This window comes from Cygnus atratus, chromosome 8 (genome assembly GCF_013377495.2).
Source record: "Cygnus atratus isolate AKBS03 ecotype Queensland, Australia chromosome 8, CAtr_DNAZoo_HiC_assembly, whole genome shotgun sequence".
Classification (NCBI taxonomy): Eukaryota; Metazoa; Chordata; class Aves; order Anseriformes; family Anatidae; genus Cygnus; species Cygnus atratus.
In genome coordinates this window covers 29903218-29918254 of record NC_066369.1, presented here as the reverse complement: position 1 = coordinate 29918254, position 15037 = coordinate 29903218, and the positions used below count along the sequence as shown (strand labels likewise).

Genomic DNA, 15037 nt, shown 5'->3' with positions numbered 1-15037 from the left:
CTCTTCCCTCGCATTTCTGTCCCCGCAGCCCGGGCTGCTCAACGCATGCAGCCCCCGGATGTTTATTTTCATTCCTCGGCCTCATATTTCCTCCTTTCCCCTCAAACTTTCTCCCCGGGGGATTTCTCAGCCTGCGAGATGCTCCCAGGGCAGGAGCAGCCCAGGTGCTACGTAAAATAAGGCAAAACTCATAAAAGCAGCATGCGACCCAGGGGGGCCCTTGGAGCAGCTCCCATTTGGAAAATCATCCCCAGGATCTCAATGTCACAAAGCACCCGAGAGCCAGCCCAAATTTCTGTATTTTGATAGCATGGTGGAAATCGAACTAAATATAGCCAAGCAAAAACACATCCCCAGCACGAGCTCTGAGCAGTACAAATGGAGACAATTAAGTCACAGCAAGGAAAGAAATTAATCTAATGATCTTCACAGGCTCACCAGCGAGCCTGAGTAGCTCCAAAGGGGAAGAATGGTGAGAAACTCAACTGCACGTGCTTTTTCCACTCTCCTTACGGTCATTTCGAGCGTGTCCCTTCCCTTGGTGGCACGCAGGGGAGCAGGGAACCCGACGGCCCCATCTGGAGCATCTCCACGGCCGTGGGAACCGCGTCGCTCCGCGCAGTCCTCAGCGTCGCAGTAGGGATGAAACTGGGATGGCTGCCAAGGATTTGCTGTTTTTTCCTCTTGCTCATGGATAACCTTCACAGGAAGCCCTCTGGCACACAGACTTTGTCCCCCAGCCCCACGAGCACGATCCCGTCAGGAGTCCTGGGGGCACCAGGGCTGTCCATCCGTGCACTAGGCATGGAGCGGGTGAGTGGCAGTACGGGATGGGGAAATGCCAGGGGGGCAACAAAGCCCCCCGGGGGCTCGGGGACCAACGCATGGGGCTGCCAGGGCTCCTGCTGGGGTTGTGAGGCGACATCCAAGCCTGTGGGGGGCTGGTGGAGGTGGGAGGCCCCCGCACCGCCGTGACATCAGCCCCGAGATATGCGAGGAATGGAATTGCCCCAGCAAAGCGCGGCCGCTGCGACCGACTCAGGCTCCGTTCGTCCCGCGGGGGCACCGACACTGCTTGCTATCGCCTCGAGACCATAAATTGCAGGAAAGGGGGTGAAATGATTGCAGTAATTTGCTAACATTGTCCAGGCTGCCTGAAACGTTGCGGTTGGCTGTTGTTAGAGGTTAGCTCATTTCTGGTGCTGCGCCCGCCAGCTCTCCACCTCCCTCCTGGCACAGGCAGCACGGGGCGAGGGCGGCCACCGGCCCCCAAAAGGGGCCCGGGCAGCTCGGGGAGCGCCGAGCACCTCGCCCTGACCCCCACGCAGGGCTCAGTGCCATTAATTAAATTACTGGGCAGCTTGCGGGCCGTGCCTTGGCTCAGCTCCTTCAACATCTGCGGGCAGCAGCTGGGTGCTGGGGCGAGGCCGAGCTGAGCACGTGGCGCAGACACCGGGCGCTGCTTCCTCCTCCGCACCCGGAGGAAATCCAAACCTCCCCATTTATCACGCAGAAACTGCCTGGTCAGCAGGCGGGATGTTGGTAGCTTGGTGACTGGCAGGAGAATTTCGGGTTTAATATTTGCAGGGAGATGAGCCTCTCGGCACAGGCAGATTTATTTGCTGCAGGGGAAGGCGCTGCCGCAGCGAGAGGCCAGGAGCATCCCAGGGCCACCCAGCGGGCGCCCCCGGGGCTGAAGGCAGCGGAAATTAAATATTTTGTCAATTGCTCCATCTAGTGACATTCCGGCAGAAAAAGCTGCAGGACCGCAGGACCCTGCAGCAGGGACAGACACAGCTTTCCCCAGGGGTTCAGTGTGGATGCGTCCCCCTACACCTGAGCCCAGCAGCGCACAAAGCGGCCAGGAACACGCAGCAAAAACACCAAATGATTTCTTAAAACTTAAAAATGCTCCCAGGGAGTAGTTTTCAAGGATTGATGTTTCTTTGTGAGGGTTGCGGCCCCACGTTGAGACAGGTACGACACCTGGTGCACAGGTCAGCAGGGTAAGGCTGGCTTTCCAAACTCCCCGCCTGAAGCTGCAGCCACCAAGCCAGGACCCCAAAATCCTGCAAAGGAAGCGGGGCAGGGACTGCTGCCACTCGCCCCACTCAAGCCCAAACGCAGCTTGGAGAAAACTGCAAAACACACACAGACAGCCCTCCCTCCCCCAAATCCATGCAGCTTCAGGCTTTTGTTGCTTTACAGTGGGAGACAGTTGGAGCTTCTGCTTTGCTACGCACAAATAAACCAGGACCTGCAGCAAAACAGCTCCCAGGATGCGAGGAGAAACCCCAAATCCGGCTTGTAGCCTTACTGAGTTTTTATGTTAAGCACATCAAAGTGCTAAAAAGGAAGAAAAAAAGCCAGAAAGCCTCATGAGACTGGAGAGACCACTCGTACTCGAAGTGCAAACAAGCAGCCCTCCCCAAAAAACACGTTTTCTTCCGAAGAAACCTATCGCCGGGCCTTCACGGCCCTCTTCTTTTTTGTTCTAACTCCTCCTTGTGGCAGCTCGCTGGTGAGCCTCTAACAGCAGCTGAGCCCTGCATCACATCGTGTCAGGAGAGAACAGAGCTCGTCGGGCACGGCAGAGAGCGCGTGCCGTGCTCAGCCTGCATGCAGGCAGCCCAGGGCAGCCTGGATGGGAAGCACAGCAGAATAACACACGTAAATGTGGTTTTAATTGGCACAATTACTTTGATAAGGATGTAATTTTTAATTTTGAGCGAGCGCTTACAGAGGCACACCACCTCCAGCAGAGGCCGTGGTGCCAGGGATGAGAAGTGCTCGTGCTGCCGCTGCGCCTTTCTGTGCAGGACTCAGGAACAAACTGCTTGAAGCCCTTTGCTTTGCCACGTTTGTGCAGGGAGCAGAGAGCTCAGGGGCCCATTGCGACGAGGCTGAAGGCGAAGAGGAGGTGCTTCTGCTCCCCTTTCAGCCTGGGGTGCTGCAGAACCGGGGCATCTCCGCTGTCACCACCCGAGGAGGTGCGGGCATCGCAGGGCTGTGAGCCTTAGAGAACAAAAAGGCCCACTGCTGCTGAGATGGAAACAATGACCACAGCAATGCTTAAACAGAATGTAAATACAGCTAAGTTATGGATATGGAAGTACGAAACCGTGGAAAAAGTGATAATGGAATTATATATCAATGCTCAGCACAACTGTAAAAACTAATGTTTTATACGTGTGTAACGTTAAATTAATCCATTCCAGCTCTTCCAGGCGAAGGTACATTAACTGCTCCATCTCAGCGTAATCATGTTACCTCAACGGGCTCTCTACGTGTCGTACTACGAGGGTGGTAATCGCCCTTTGATTAATTACAGGGAATTTAGAGGCATTACAGCTATTCCTTACGCCGCAGTACAGTTTGACACAGGCCCCTTGCTACCCCTCTGCTGGCTGCCTGGCCCTGCCCTCCCCGCCGCGATGCATGGGGCTGCCCGAGCCTCGTCTCAGCGCGTGGCAGCGGGGTGATGCCTGGACAGACTCTGCGCCCTGGCATGCAGGGAGCTCACCTGGGGGATGACAAGTCCCAGAATCTAACAGGAGATGTAACTTGTACTTTTCTTGGCAGAATCAGCCTGGAAATGCAAACAGCCCTGACGTGGCTCCTGGTACTGTTAAGGGTGTGCTTGATGCTGAAAGGAGGGACTGAACCTGCTAAAAGAAAAGGCTCTGACAAGGGAGTCCTCAGACCAAGGCAGGACAGCCCTTCCACCAGCACAGACGAGTTCGAGCAGCAGTGTTGTAGCACCTCCAAAAGGCTGTGAGCACACCTACAGCAGAGATGTTCCTGCTGCAGGCACCCTTCTCGTCAAGTCTGATCCCTCCCGTCACAACCCAGTCGCTTTGGGCCTTCGCCTTCACTCCTCTTTTCTCCCCCCAGTTTTTGCTGCCTGCACACTACGCCCTTGGTCTCTCACGTGAGCCACCTTTTGTGAAGTTCCCCTGATTCAAAACCTTTACCAGGCAGGAGCCACCTGCAAGGCAGCAGTAGCCCTCTGACGGAGCACAGACGCACAAAGGAGGGCTCCCTCCCCGTGAGGGTCTCGCTCCAGAGCGAGCCGGTGACCTGGGCAGGAGCCCCCAGCTGGCACCACGGCCTCTGGTCGCTCCTGCAGCTGCGGCGGCTCCTGCTCCCCTAGGAAGGCAATAATGAGCAAACAAAGACATCTCATGCAATACAATTTTACAATGCCTTAAAAAAATAATGCACAGCTACTTATGTAACCGAGATTTATTTAGAATCTTTGAAGTCATAAAATGTCTTATTTTACTGATATATGTAAACATACAATCAGGAGGTTTAATTGCTTTTCCCTTGCACAGAAATAAAGTTTTAAACAAACCAGAACACCTCGACCCAGACAAGCGTAATGCAAATTTAATTATCTAACTTGGTCCTGTACAACAGCACACGCTTCTCCGCATGGTCACTGGTTTATCAATTAGTTGCAATATGATTTTTGGCAGTAATATATTCAAGACACAAAGTGCAAATTACAAGAAGCAGAAAATGTTGTTATCTCATTCTGAGCAATGAGAAGTGCAAAATATCCCAGCCCATAAATCCTATTCTTTATGTGCAGTATGAACAGTATGTGCATAACAGGCTAACAAATAGCCATGTAAAACTTCATCGATTAAATGCAGCAACATCTTAGAGTAGGAATGCAACGGCTATAAAAACGATCAGAGGAATCATTACATTTTGCTCATAAATTCCACACGCTATTTCTGAGGGTACCTCTTCACATCTGACCTGCCTGCCTCAACTTCTGCATGCCTTGGACACTTCTGCCACCAAAAGCAGTCTGTTAAGAATTCCTCGGTTCAATACCATTAACACAACACCCGCTAACTGCTCCAGCAGGCTAAATGCACTTTGTGATTTCCTAAGGAAAACTTTTAAATGAACTAAGGAAAACCTTTGCAGTGAGAGCTAATCGCAGCTTGCTTATTTCAGCGTAGTTCATCTCGCGTCAGTGTATGTGCTTTCCATAAAACGAGAGAAGAGCCACCCAGCTACAGCGCACAGACCAACTGCACTTAATGCTAAGCCTGGGCTACTCAGTTATTACAGTACAGCTTCTGAATTCTCTTTCCATTTATTTCTAAGGATTTTTCACATCAAACAGCCAGTTTTGATCCCTCCCCCCCCTTTTTCATTTCTCCCAGCTACATCATCATTATAAATTACACCAAATAGCCCGAATCAGACTGGGCTGCTTCCTCCAAAACCCCACCGTTCCTCTGCATGGGAAGATTAAACCACAATGACTGGCACTGCCATTAATCTGCCTGCCAAACTCATTTTCTAAATCGCCAAGGCCGCAGCCGTATAATCACTGCAGGAACGGCTGCGGCACGTAACCCAGTTACCGAATTTTGTCTGAACGCTGCTGCACCCCACCTCTGCCACACAGGGAGCCCCGGGAGGGCTCCTTGTGGGTTTCAGTGTGCTCCCTCCTGGCCAAGGTCAAAGCAAAGAAGTCAGGGGCTTCGACTGCACCGTCTGACCTGGGGGGCAAGGCTGGGAACCCCCCCACCCGCTGCGTGCTCTGCCCCGGGGAGGACAGCTCCTCACCCTGCCCCGGCAGTTCTCTGCAGCGACCAGCTCACGGCTGCCTGGTGTTACGTGGCATTACCCAAACCTGAGCTCCGGCACCCCCAGGAGAGAGCCATCCTCTGTGATCCATGAAAACCTCCTCCTGCGCTATCTGTTCCCGAGGAGCCTCCTGGAAATGGTTTGCTGGTTTGGATTAACTTCTTCTAGCCTTAAAGACAATGTGCAGAGGGACAGCTCGTCATCATTACCAGAATTATTGGATCACGTTGCCGAAGCAAACTTTTGTCTTCATTAAAGTTTCAGGATGAACAATTATGCTGCAACTTGGCACAACAACTGTCTTTGTATGCAACATGCCTGGCGTATATCAGCACATTTCTTCTTTAAAAATATAATTAGAACGAGATACGTTGTTGTTCATGCTGCTTAAATATCTGAAAAGGCTCAAATGTTTTAAAAGCCTAAAAAAAAACCTCGCCTCTCCTCTAGTTTATTTTTCATGCTAAAGGCTGCAAATTGACACATCACAGTAATTACCTCTGACTAACTTCCATAGACCTACCCAAAGAGATAAACATGAGAAGTTCACATTTGACTATCAGACTTACTGTGCCGAGCACAAATAATTTCCCAGAGGAGAATTTGATATTTCATCATTTGGAACAGTGGTAATTTAATTACATTGCTAATGTTTTCTGGCATACTTGAAAGGACAATTAGCATAAGTAAATCATGAGTGAGATGACAAGTCACTCAGCGTTTATTTCTGCTCATCAGATGAGATCAGCTGATGATCTAAATTCTCTTTTGTATGCGAACAGAGCCCAGGTTCAGCAGTTGTATCTGGGTTCAGACCGGTGGGGATAAACTGATGCAGAACGTAAAACTGATATTATTCTTTGAAGTTTCTTAATTAGACTTGTCCAGGGGAAACTTAAAAGCCACCAGAAGTAGGGGAGGGTGGGGTGAAAGGCTGATCGATGGGGAAGGCTAAATGAAGCTCAAGATGCACACTACCCATTCTGGCAATGGGGTGAATACTGATTAATTTTCGCCAGAGTTTGCTTTACATCCGGCTCAGGGCTGAACGGTATTATTATAGCTCTACTGATGTTCTAAAATAATTGTATTTATCTCTGCAAGTGCAATGACATTCATGATAACACCGTTAATGTCACAGTTCCTTTCTGGCGCTTCAGAATAGCTACAGCTTGCTCATGAGTAACACCTTCCAAAGCTTCCCCATTAACTGCTAAAATCTGATCGCCACGCTTCAGTCTGCCATCGTCCGCAGCTGCTCCCTGCAAATGGCAAAAGGAAACGTTAGCGGCTGGTAGCACGGAGCCCTCCCGCCTCTCCTAATGCTGATGGATGAAATGAGGAGGGATGCAGCTCTGGAAATCCCACCATAGCTGGGTGGGGGACACAGAAAAGGAGAGAGTTGTTGTGCAGTGCCCAAATCTCCTGGAATGCTTGGACATTGCCATCTTCTGACACTGCTCACCCAGCCCCTGATGGTCTGGGGCAGCACGGGGAGGAATTACACCCCAGGGAAAAGGGGAATCAGCTCAGTCCCTGGAAACACCACAGTGTAAAGTTTGGTTCTGTCCTTTATAATTCTGCAGACACTTGTTAGAGCAGTATGTCAATGTATTCTGCACCTAGCGCTGAGAAATAGGTTAAAATGTGGGAAGGGAGATGCAGAGCTCGTGCGAGACAACAGCCTGGGCACTGCCCCAAGCCCCAGACAGAGCTGGGCTCGACTGAAGGTCCTGGGAAGCTTTAGAGCAGAGCTTTAGAAATGGCTGTTCTCCTGAGCTCCTGAACATGGCTCCTTTGCCCAAATCCTGCCCTGCCCAGAGGCTGGCTCATGGTGTCTGGCTCTGTCCCGCGGCCCCATCAGTGGCTGCGGTGGATCCCAGCTGTGATTTGGGGGTTTCTCAGCTGTGCTCACCTCTATGAGCCTGTAAATCTGAGCATCCATGTAAAGGCACAGTATCTTCTCATGAGAATAATTGCAAGTGGTGAAAAGACCAGGTATCTGTGGTTTGAACTTCAACACAAGGTTGAAGGTTTAATTTAATTTTATTTTTTAATATCACCTACCCTGTCAGAAATGCTGACACAACTGACAGCAAGTGGGCACAGGACAAACAATTTTGTGTGACTGACTTCAAGTCTCTTTATGTAAACTATCCCTAATTCCCACTGCTTTCTCCCCCCGTTTCCAGAATTACACCAGTCCTGGTTCCATGAGAGGATGTTGCTGGCACATGCAGAGAGCATTCTCAGCAGCAGGATGGGGGGAGGAAGGGGGCACCTCTCCTTCCACATCTGTGGCCATTTTGGGGCAATTTTCCTCAAGACAAGGCTGTAAAGTACCAGTTCCTTGGTGGCCGGAGCCACTGCTGTACCTGGCAGTCCTCCCCTGACGTTCTGGGCCAGGGACCAGCTGCGGCAGCCGCACCGCGAGCAGCTCAGGCAGCAACCAGCCAGCACAGAGAGGGGAGCACTCAAAGAGGGATTGAGAGCAAAGCTGGAAGCGGGGGAGAATAACTAAAGCCAGGACTGATGTGGAAGCCAATTCATCATCGAGCCACGTGGTATGGCGTTTTGTTCTTTCGGTGGTTTTCTCATTGAGCTGACCGTCTGAGCACAGGGCTTTGCAGCTGAAGCTCAGCCACAAGGACACAACATCTCTGCAACTGCCTCCTCTCGTGGACAGCAGGAAAAATGATGCCTCCACACTGCTTGGAAGGCACCGAGATTTGCAGATAGAAAACCGCTCTATAAATATTTTAATGTATAAAACCAAGTTTCCAAAGAACACAGACCAATTTTGCTGAGATAAAGTATCTTGTTTCAGCCATCAGCAACGTGAAATATAAACTGAGAAGCCAGCTGTGCGTTCTGGGGCCGCTCACATCAACGTACCTAGACAGTACATTTTGCTTTCAACTCCATATATATTATCCAAGCCAAATCTTACGTTTATTTTAAAAGATAATAAAGAAAAAGGGAGAAAACAAAACAAGAAGAGATACCTTGGCAAATATAGTCTTGACATAAATGGGCAGGTCTCCATGGGGACTTCCATACCCCCCTACAATACTAAATCCCAGTCCATCAGAGCCTTTCTCCAAAGTAATAATCTTAGGCTGAGGTGCTCTGAAAACACAATAAATATCACTTAGAATAACAACGTCTGTCTCTGGGGACTTCCTGCAGAAGGAACGCTTACAGAGATATTGATCTACCAACAAGTTTTTCATACAGTCACCGAGCAGGATTCTCGGCCTTGGGCTCAAACACACTCCTGCACAGCCCTGAGCTCGCTTCAGCTCGCGCAGGCTTCAGCTCCTCCCTTTGAAAATACTTACTTTTAAAGAGCTCACCAAGAGCACTTCTCTCTGATGCAGGAGTGCTGCTTCTCTAATCTGCAGTTGCTGCGCATACATAAAGGAGCGTTTGCTTTCTTACCAGCCAGGCTGTCATCTTCAGTCTGGGAAAGCGACAACTGCAGCAGCTTCCTTACAGCGTCATTTGATTTTATGATTCCACTGGGATGAGGCTAATAGACAGGCTGCAGCCAGGAACACTCGTGTTTGTAGTCTCAGCTCTACTGCAAGCTCTTTGGGCAGTTTCTAAGAACTTTTATCCCACTCCATCCCTGCGCCTCCTAACCCCAGGGGCTGACTTCAGAGAGCCCCTCACTCAGCGCCTTGCTTAGACCCTGGACTGCCCTTCAGGGCTTTTACTGTCTGCATCGCAAGGTTTTTGGTGGAGTCCAGACCACTCTATCTATATATCTACCTTAAATCAGAAAAAATAATCTCTACATATTTAGAAAGAACTATTCTGGACAAATGCTGTTTGGCATCTGCCTAATTAAAGGCGCAGCTCATAAAGAGTCGTACCTAGCCATTTCTTTAGGACGGACTGAATGCATGCGCCTACCTAATTCTGCTTCCTATTTTCAAATTTAAATTTCCTTACTATTTTGATATAAAACGAGAATACAGATCTTTTTGTGAAGTAAGCAATTCTCCTTTGAGAGCAGCAATAAAAACAGTTCCTTACACTGTAAGACTAGTGAATGCAGCATAAATAGCTCAAGTTTTATACTCAAAATCCCCCTGAGGTAGGGCAGCAACTTGCATCTCAGCTTCTTAAAGTAAATATAATGAATCAAAGAATGAAAATGAAGAACATAATGAAGCTAATAAACCAAAATGAAAATGAAATGAATTTCAAAATGCTAACTAGAATGCTATGAGCCGCCCTAAAAAGCACGTGATGGGTAATGATGCGTGGCCATGGGAGGGCTCGGTCTCTAACTTTTATCACCGTATAAAAGTGCTATAGGTAGAAAAAAATTCAGTGAGACTTTTTAAGAACTGTACATCTAAAAAAAGACAAAGAAAGTTCTTGGACATGTTTTGAAAGATTTGTCTCCAATACCATTTTTTTTAATACCTCGTCTTGGTCTGCCAATGACAAATGATTTTGCATTGCTATAATCAGAACTCCTCTCAGGCACAGAGGCCAGCAGACAAATGCAGAACTACCATGTCAGCATAACCATTAGAAAGGACAAGATAAGGCAAGTGTTTGGAAACACATTTTGTGTCCTTACTTAGACAGTTTCTGTCACCAGGTAGAGATGGACACAGGTGCGTAATCAGCTTGGAGAACGTCACAGTTACCACTTTAAAGGTGATGGAAAATTAGAGAGAAAAGCAATGGGAAGAGACCTCCTTCACCACCCTGGCTTTTCCCTTGCATGGGGCACAGAAATCCATCTCACTTATGCAGACTATTACAAACTTACTCAGGATCTTCAGAAGCATGCTCAGAAGAAGAGTTGAGGTTACATCCTGCAGACATGCTCTCCAGCTGGGTAGCGATAGCACTGATGTTGGTATCAGCCACAACCTAAGCAGAAAGGAGGCAATGAAATGCTGTGTGCGCTCACTTAATACCAGAGACACTTTAGCTAATTACATAGAAAACAGCTAATAGGAAAAACGGATGTTTATGTTTTTCAGTCAAATTTCAAATACAAGTCCTACTTTCTTAAATTTCCTACTAATTTGACATTTTCAAATAACAGTGTGAAAAATCATTGAGAGCCACCTTTCTGGGGTTAAATGCAAACCTTGCTCTGGAGCTCTCTGTTGCCTTTACATGACCAGCACTCAGGTGCCCAGCAGAGGGAAATGGGCTTTCTGGATAATGGAGAGAAGGAGGTTCGTCTGTCAAAGAAGGAGGTGTGTCTCAGAGCCAACAGGAGGTGCTGAGGATTGGCAAGGTGCTTCAACGTAAAGGTCCAAATACAGAGATCCAAAGGCCTACTGGGCAAAGGTCCTGAAACACCTCAGATCGATTTGTTTGCTGAGTGGGGGAGAAATGAATCCTTGGTTTCAACTTCTCTGCAGTTTCTCCAGCATTTCCACTAAACGCAACAAACACGATTCTGAAAACTGCCCAGTTATGGCCCTGCATCATTCTGAAATCACCAGGAATTACCACGACACGCTAATTAACAGAGCTAACAACATTTGATGGGATATGAGGCAGCAAGCTCACTCAGGCTTTTTAAAACAACCATATTGACGTTTCATAGGGTAGGTACAAAGCCTGGCTGGTACTGAGATGTACTCAGACATGCTGAGAAAGAGGTGACTTAAACTCCAAGGTTTGGGGTCTGCTGGTCCCAGAGCTGGTCTCACAAGGAATAAATAGCTTGCAGGACGCAGGCCCAATGGGGTTCATTAAAGACAAAGTGTCAAGACCCACTCTAGATTTTTTCAACCTTCCCCTGTATGCTAGTTTTTGTTGTTGTTGTTGTTGTTTTTTTCTTTTTTCTGGAAAACGTTTGAGGAAGCCACTTAGAACATCTCCCTCTGATGAGATGCTCATCTCTGCTTGATGTTTATTGTACAGGGGTTTGGTTCAGTGACAGTGACAAGTAGCCAGTAAGTTCATTTTCAGTACTTTCTCTAGCTTTTTGTGGCTTTATTTTATCGAAATTAACAGGGACTTTTTCCACTCCTTGCTGGGAACATGGTTTAAACATACCTTCCTGAAATTAAAAAAAAATCCATTATATAAATCTCCCATTTTAAATGAACGTTCACAATTCTGCCACAACAGTATTTCCCTCTCTCTAATCATTTGGAACCAAGAGGGTGGTAGCATTTTCTAGGAAAAAAAGCTTAGTTCTAGTGCAAATTTCACATCCCAGGACTAAGGTTCCCAGATGCCCTTAATGAAAGGGTCCACAGAGGAGACAGCTGCACCTGGCTCAGGCAGCAAAGGCGCCATTAAGTTTTCCTTCCCAATGCAGAAGGGGAAAGAGTGCCAGCCAGTATTTGTCATATTTTGTTGTTAAATAAAATAGAGTAAAATAAATCTATATTCAAAAATCTTCAGTTGGCAGTAAGAATGTATCAGAGTTCAACAACCTTGTAAAAAAGCTTCTCCTTATCTCATTACTACACCTGCAGAAAAGAAATTAAATTAAACCAAAGCATCAAAACAGCCGGAAGGGATGATTGTTCCCCTGAGACCCTAATCTCCCATTTGCAAACAGCATTTGCAAACTCCTTTACCATCCTTCCCAGGACGTACTGATAATAAGCCTTTCCACACCACTGAACGCAATTATCTGACCTTTCAGAGCAGTTTGCCATGAAGTGGTCTAACCCGATAATAAACAGAATTACTTAATGACACATCAGTCATGATTATCGCATCGATAGGATTATTTCATTTAGATTGTTTTAATAAAAAAGGAGCCCGGCGATTGAGAAGTACCTGCAGTTAGCATGTAACCTGACCGTATCGCCACGCTGACGGCAGGGCTTCTCCGCTACCTCCCTGCTGCTATCAAAATACAGCCTGCCAGAGCAGATTTTGCACAGGGGAAAATAGACTCCCTTCGATCAGAAAACCCTGTATCATCTGTAAAAGTATTCAACACATTTTGAGCTAGACAGCGAAATTGTGGAAGAAAAACTGTCAAGTGACAAAACCAAAGACATTTCTAGAACAACCTCTCTGTTTATGTGAGCGAACAACTGACAGCGTGCTTCATCAGGAATATTTTTAAATGCATGATGAGGTGGGATACGCTGTATTACAGCTTTCAAGATTAGCAATTTGGGGTTCTGCAGCAAGCTTTCATTTTCTATTCAGGGAATACTGTTGACATGAAAAGTGAAATTACTCAACGTTAGTAACAATATGATAACTATAATTTAACAGAAAATCCTCAGCTGGTGTGTATCTGTGTAGTTCCTCTGACTTCAATGGAACTACACAAATACACCATCTGCTCTGGAACTGGCTCATCACTTAGGGGGTCAGCAGTTCATGGACAGACAAAACAAAGAATAAACGAGTCTAAAACTAAGTTTATTATCATGTCTTTTCTTCTTCCCCCCCCCCCCCCCTCACATTTTTGCCTTTTTTATAGTAACGTTTAAGTTGTAATGAAAGTAAGAAGCCTGCAAAAATCTCTCAAGATGTGTTCGAGTCCAATATGTTGATGATAAAATTAGAGTAGATTTTAGTGGCATGTCTTAAGCTTATTTTCCAATTGTTACAATAATTCTGCAAATGAGTAGTATTTTGAATTCTCTCTGGCAAGTATTTTTCCTATTTCTTCGTGTAAACGTAAAAATAAACTAAAGACGAATATACCAGCAAGCAGCAATTAGAACCAAAGTGGTAGAACATGTCTTCTTTTCATATAAATGTGGCAGTGATAAACCTCTTCTTCTCTCTTGAGTGTTATTATTCATTACCTGTAGAATAATTAATTCTAGACAGCACTGTCTTGATGATGATGCTATCATTCTTACTAAGTGCTGCTAACATTCTTTCTTCTCCCCCTTTCAAGAGCAAGGAAATTAACACTGTGGACAGTTTGGTCACAGTCTAGTGGCATGCATGCACATGTACACACACACAATTTCTTGTTCCTGCTAACTTCAGATGAAAAAAACCTTGGAAGCTTGTTGATTTATCATGTGTAGCAACAAGTTATTTTGTTCTCTTTGTTACGCTTTTATATAATCATGCTCACAGCCTGTACGAGTGGCAATAAATAATTTTTGAATGAAAATTATTTCTTGCTTTCATTCAGTGTAATTCCCATCAGCAAGCACCCTGCAATTCTGTGATGCCTTGTGCCAGTGATGCTTAGGTTTTTTTTTCCTGAATGCCATTTATCTACCCTCATGCAGCTGCATGTTCAATTTATCACCATACCTGCAGGATAATGCTCCCATAAGCATTCTTTAGTAGATTAACAGCATCTGCATGAGACAGCCCATCCAAAGGTTGCCCATTAATACTGACAATCCGATCTCCAACCTAAAAGTACAACAGTAATGGAAAATTACTAGCATTAAGGAAAATTAAAATTAAGAATGCTTAAAATTCCTCATGAACTTGGCACTGCACAGTCATGCTTCTCTTTTGCAGGATCGCTTTTGTGAGAATTCTACATTGCCAGTGATCATCTACCATTCTTCAGAGCAAGTACAATACGAATTTTTTTAAAATAACAATGTGATCAGAGAAACAAAGGTGGGTTGTATTTTATTGTTTCCATTTGCAAACAGAGAGGGTGAGATTGACTGCTGTTCTCCCATACAAAAAGGGCTTATTTGTGTCCGTTTGTGCAGAGAAGTTCTTTTCTTATGGATTATGTAGGCACATGATGAAAGCACTATAGGAAAGCAGGCACCTCTCTTTATACAAAAACCCTGATTTTGACCCTGGCACTTAACACTACTGTGTATTTCTACTAGAGACACAGCATGAATATAGCACTGTTTGCTACTGAACCTCAGGGGCCAAAGTTTTCCTATGTAACTAACTGCACATTAAGTTCTCTTTAATACTAATGACTCCCTGAAATGCTCTCCAAACTTGGTAAATGATCACCGAGGTCATTCCTAGAAATACCCACATATCTTGTGGGTCTGATATAAGCATTTTATTTTTGCATTCCTTTATCAGGGCTTTGAGATCAAACAACTAATTTCTGATGTCGTTTGTCTTGTTTGAGCTCTAAAACAATGCCCAATCTGAAGTCTCCAGAACGTCTGCCGCTTCCAGAGAGCTTGTTGCTGTCCTCCCTGGGTCTGGATGAACATATGCTGTAGATCTTCCAGCTTATTCATTTTTGTTCAAACACATTCAAAGACTACTGCAAATGCATTTATGTTCTCTTAACGTATCTTCGCCATGTAGGCAATCACAATTATCCCCAGATGCAATATAATCAAAAGGGGAAGGGAGAGACAGGGCTTTTTTGCACATTTGTTTTTAAACAGGGACAGAGTAGCCTATGAGACATTATCAAAGTGAGGGCATATACAGAAGCACCTGAGGCTCCTTCTTCTCTGAGGGAGACACAACAGATGAAATGGAAAGTGTTGAGAAG

General features: G+C 46.3%; 1 protein-coding gene across 1 annotated transcript in view; it reads right to left on the bottom strand.

Annotated features, from left to right (window-relative positions):
* Positions 1-6731: 6731 nt before the first annotated feature.
* PATJ (PATJ crumbs cell polarity complex component) overlaps positions 6732-15037 on the bottom strand; it is a 140657-nt gene continuing 132351 nt past the window's right edge. Inside the window, 4 exon segments of the mRNA XM_035564351.2 lie at positions 6732-6878; positions 8622-8745; positions 10409-10512; positions 13855-13959. Of these exon segments, the coding sequence (XP_035420244.1) occupies positions 6732-6878; positions 8622-8745; positions 10409-10512; positions 13855-13959 (480 nt within the window).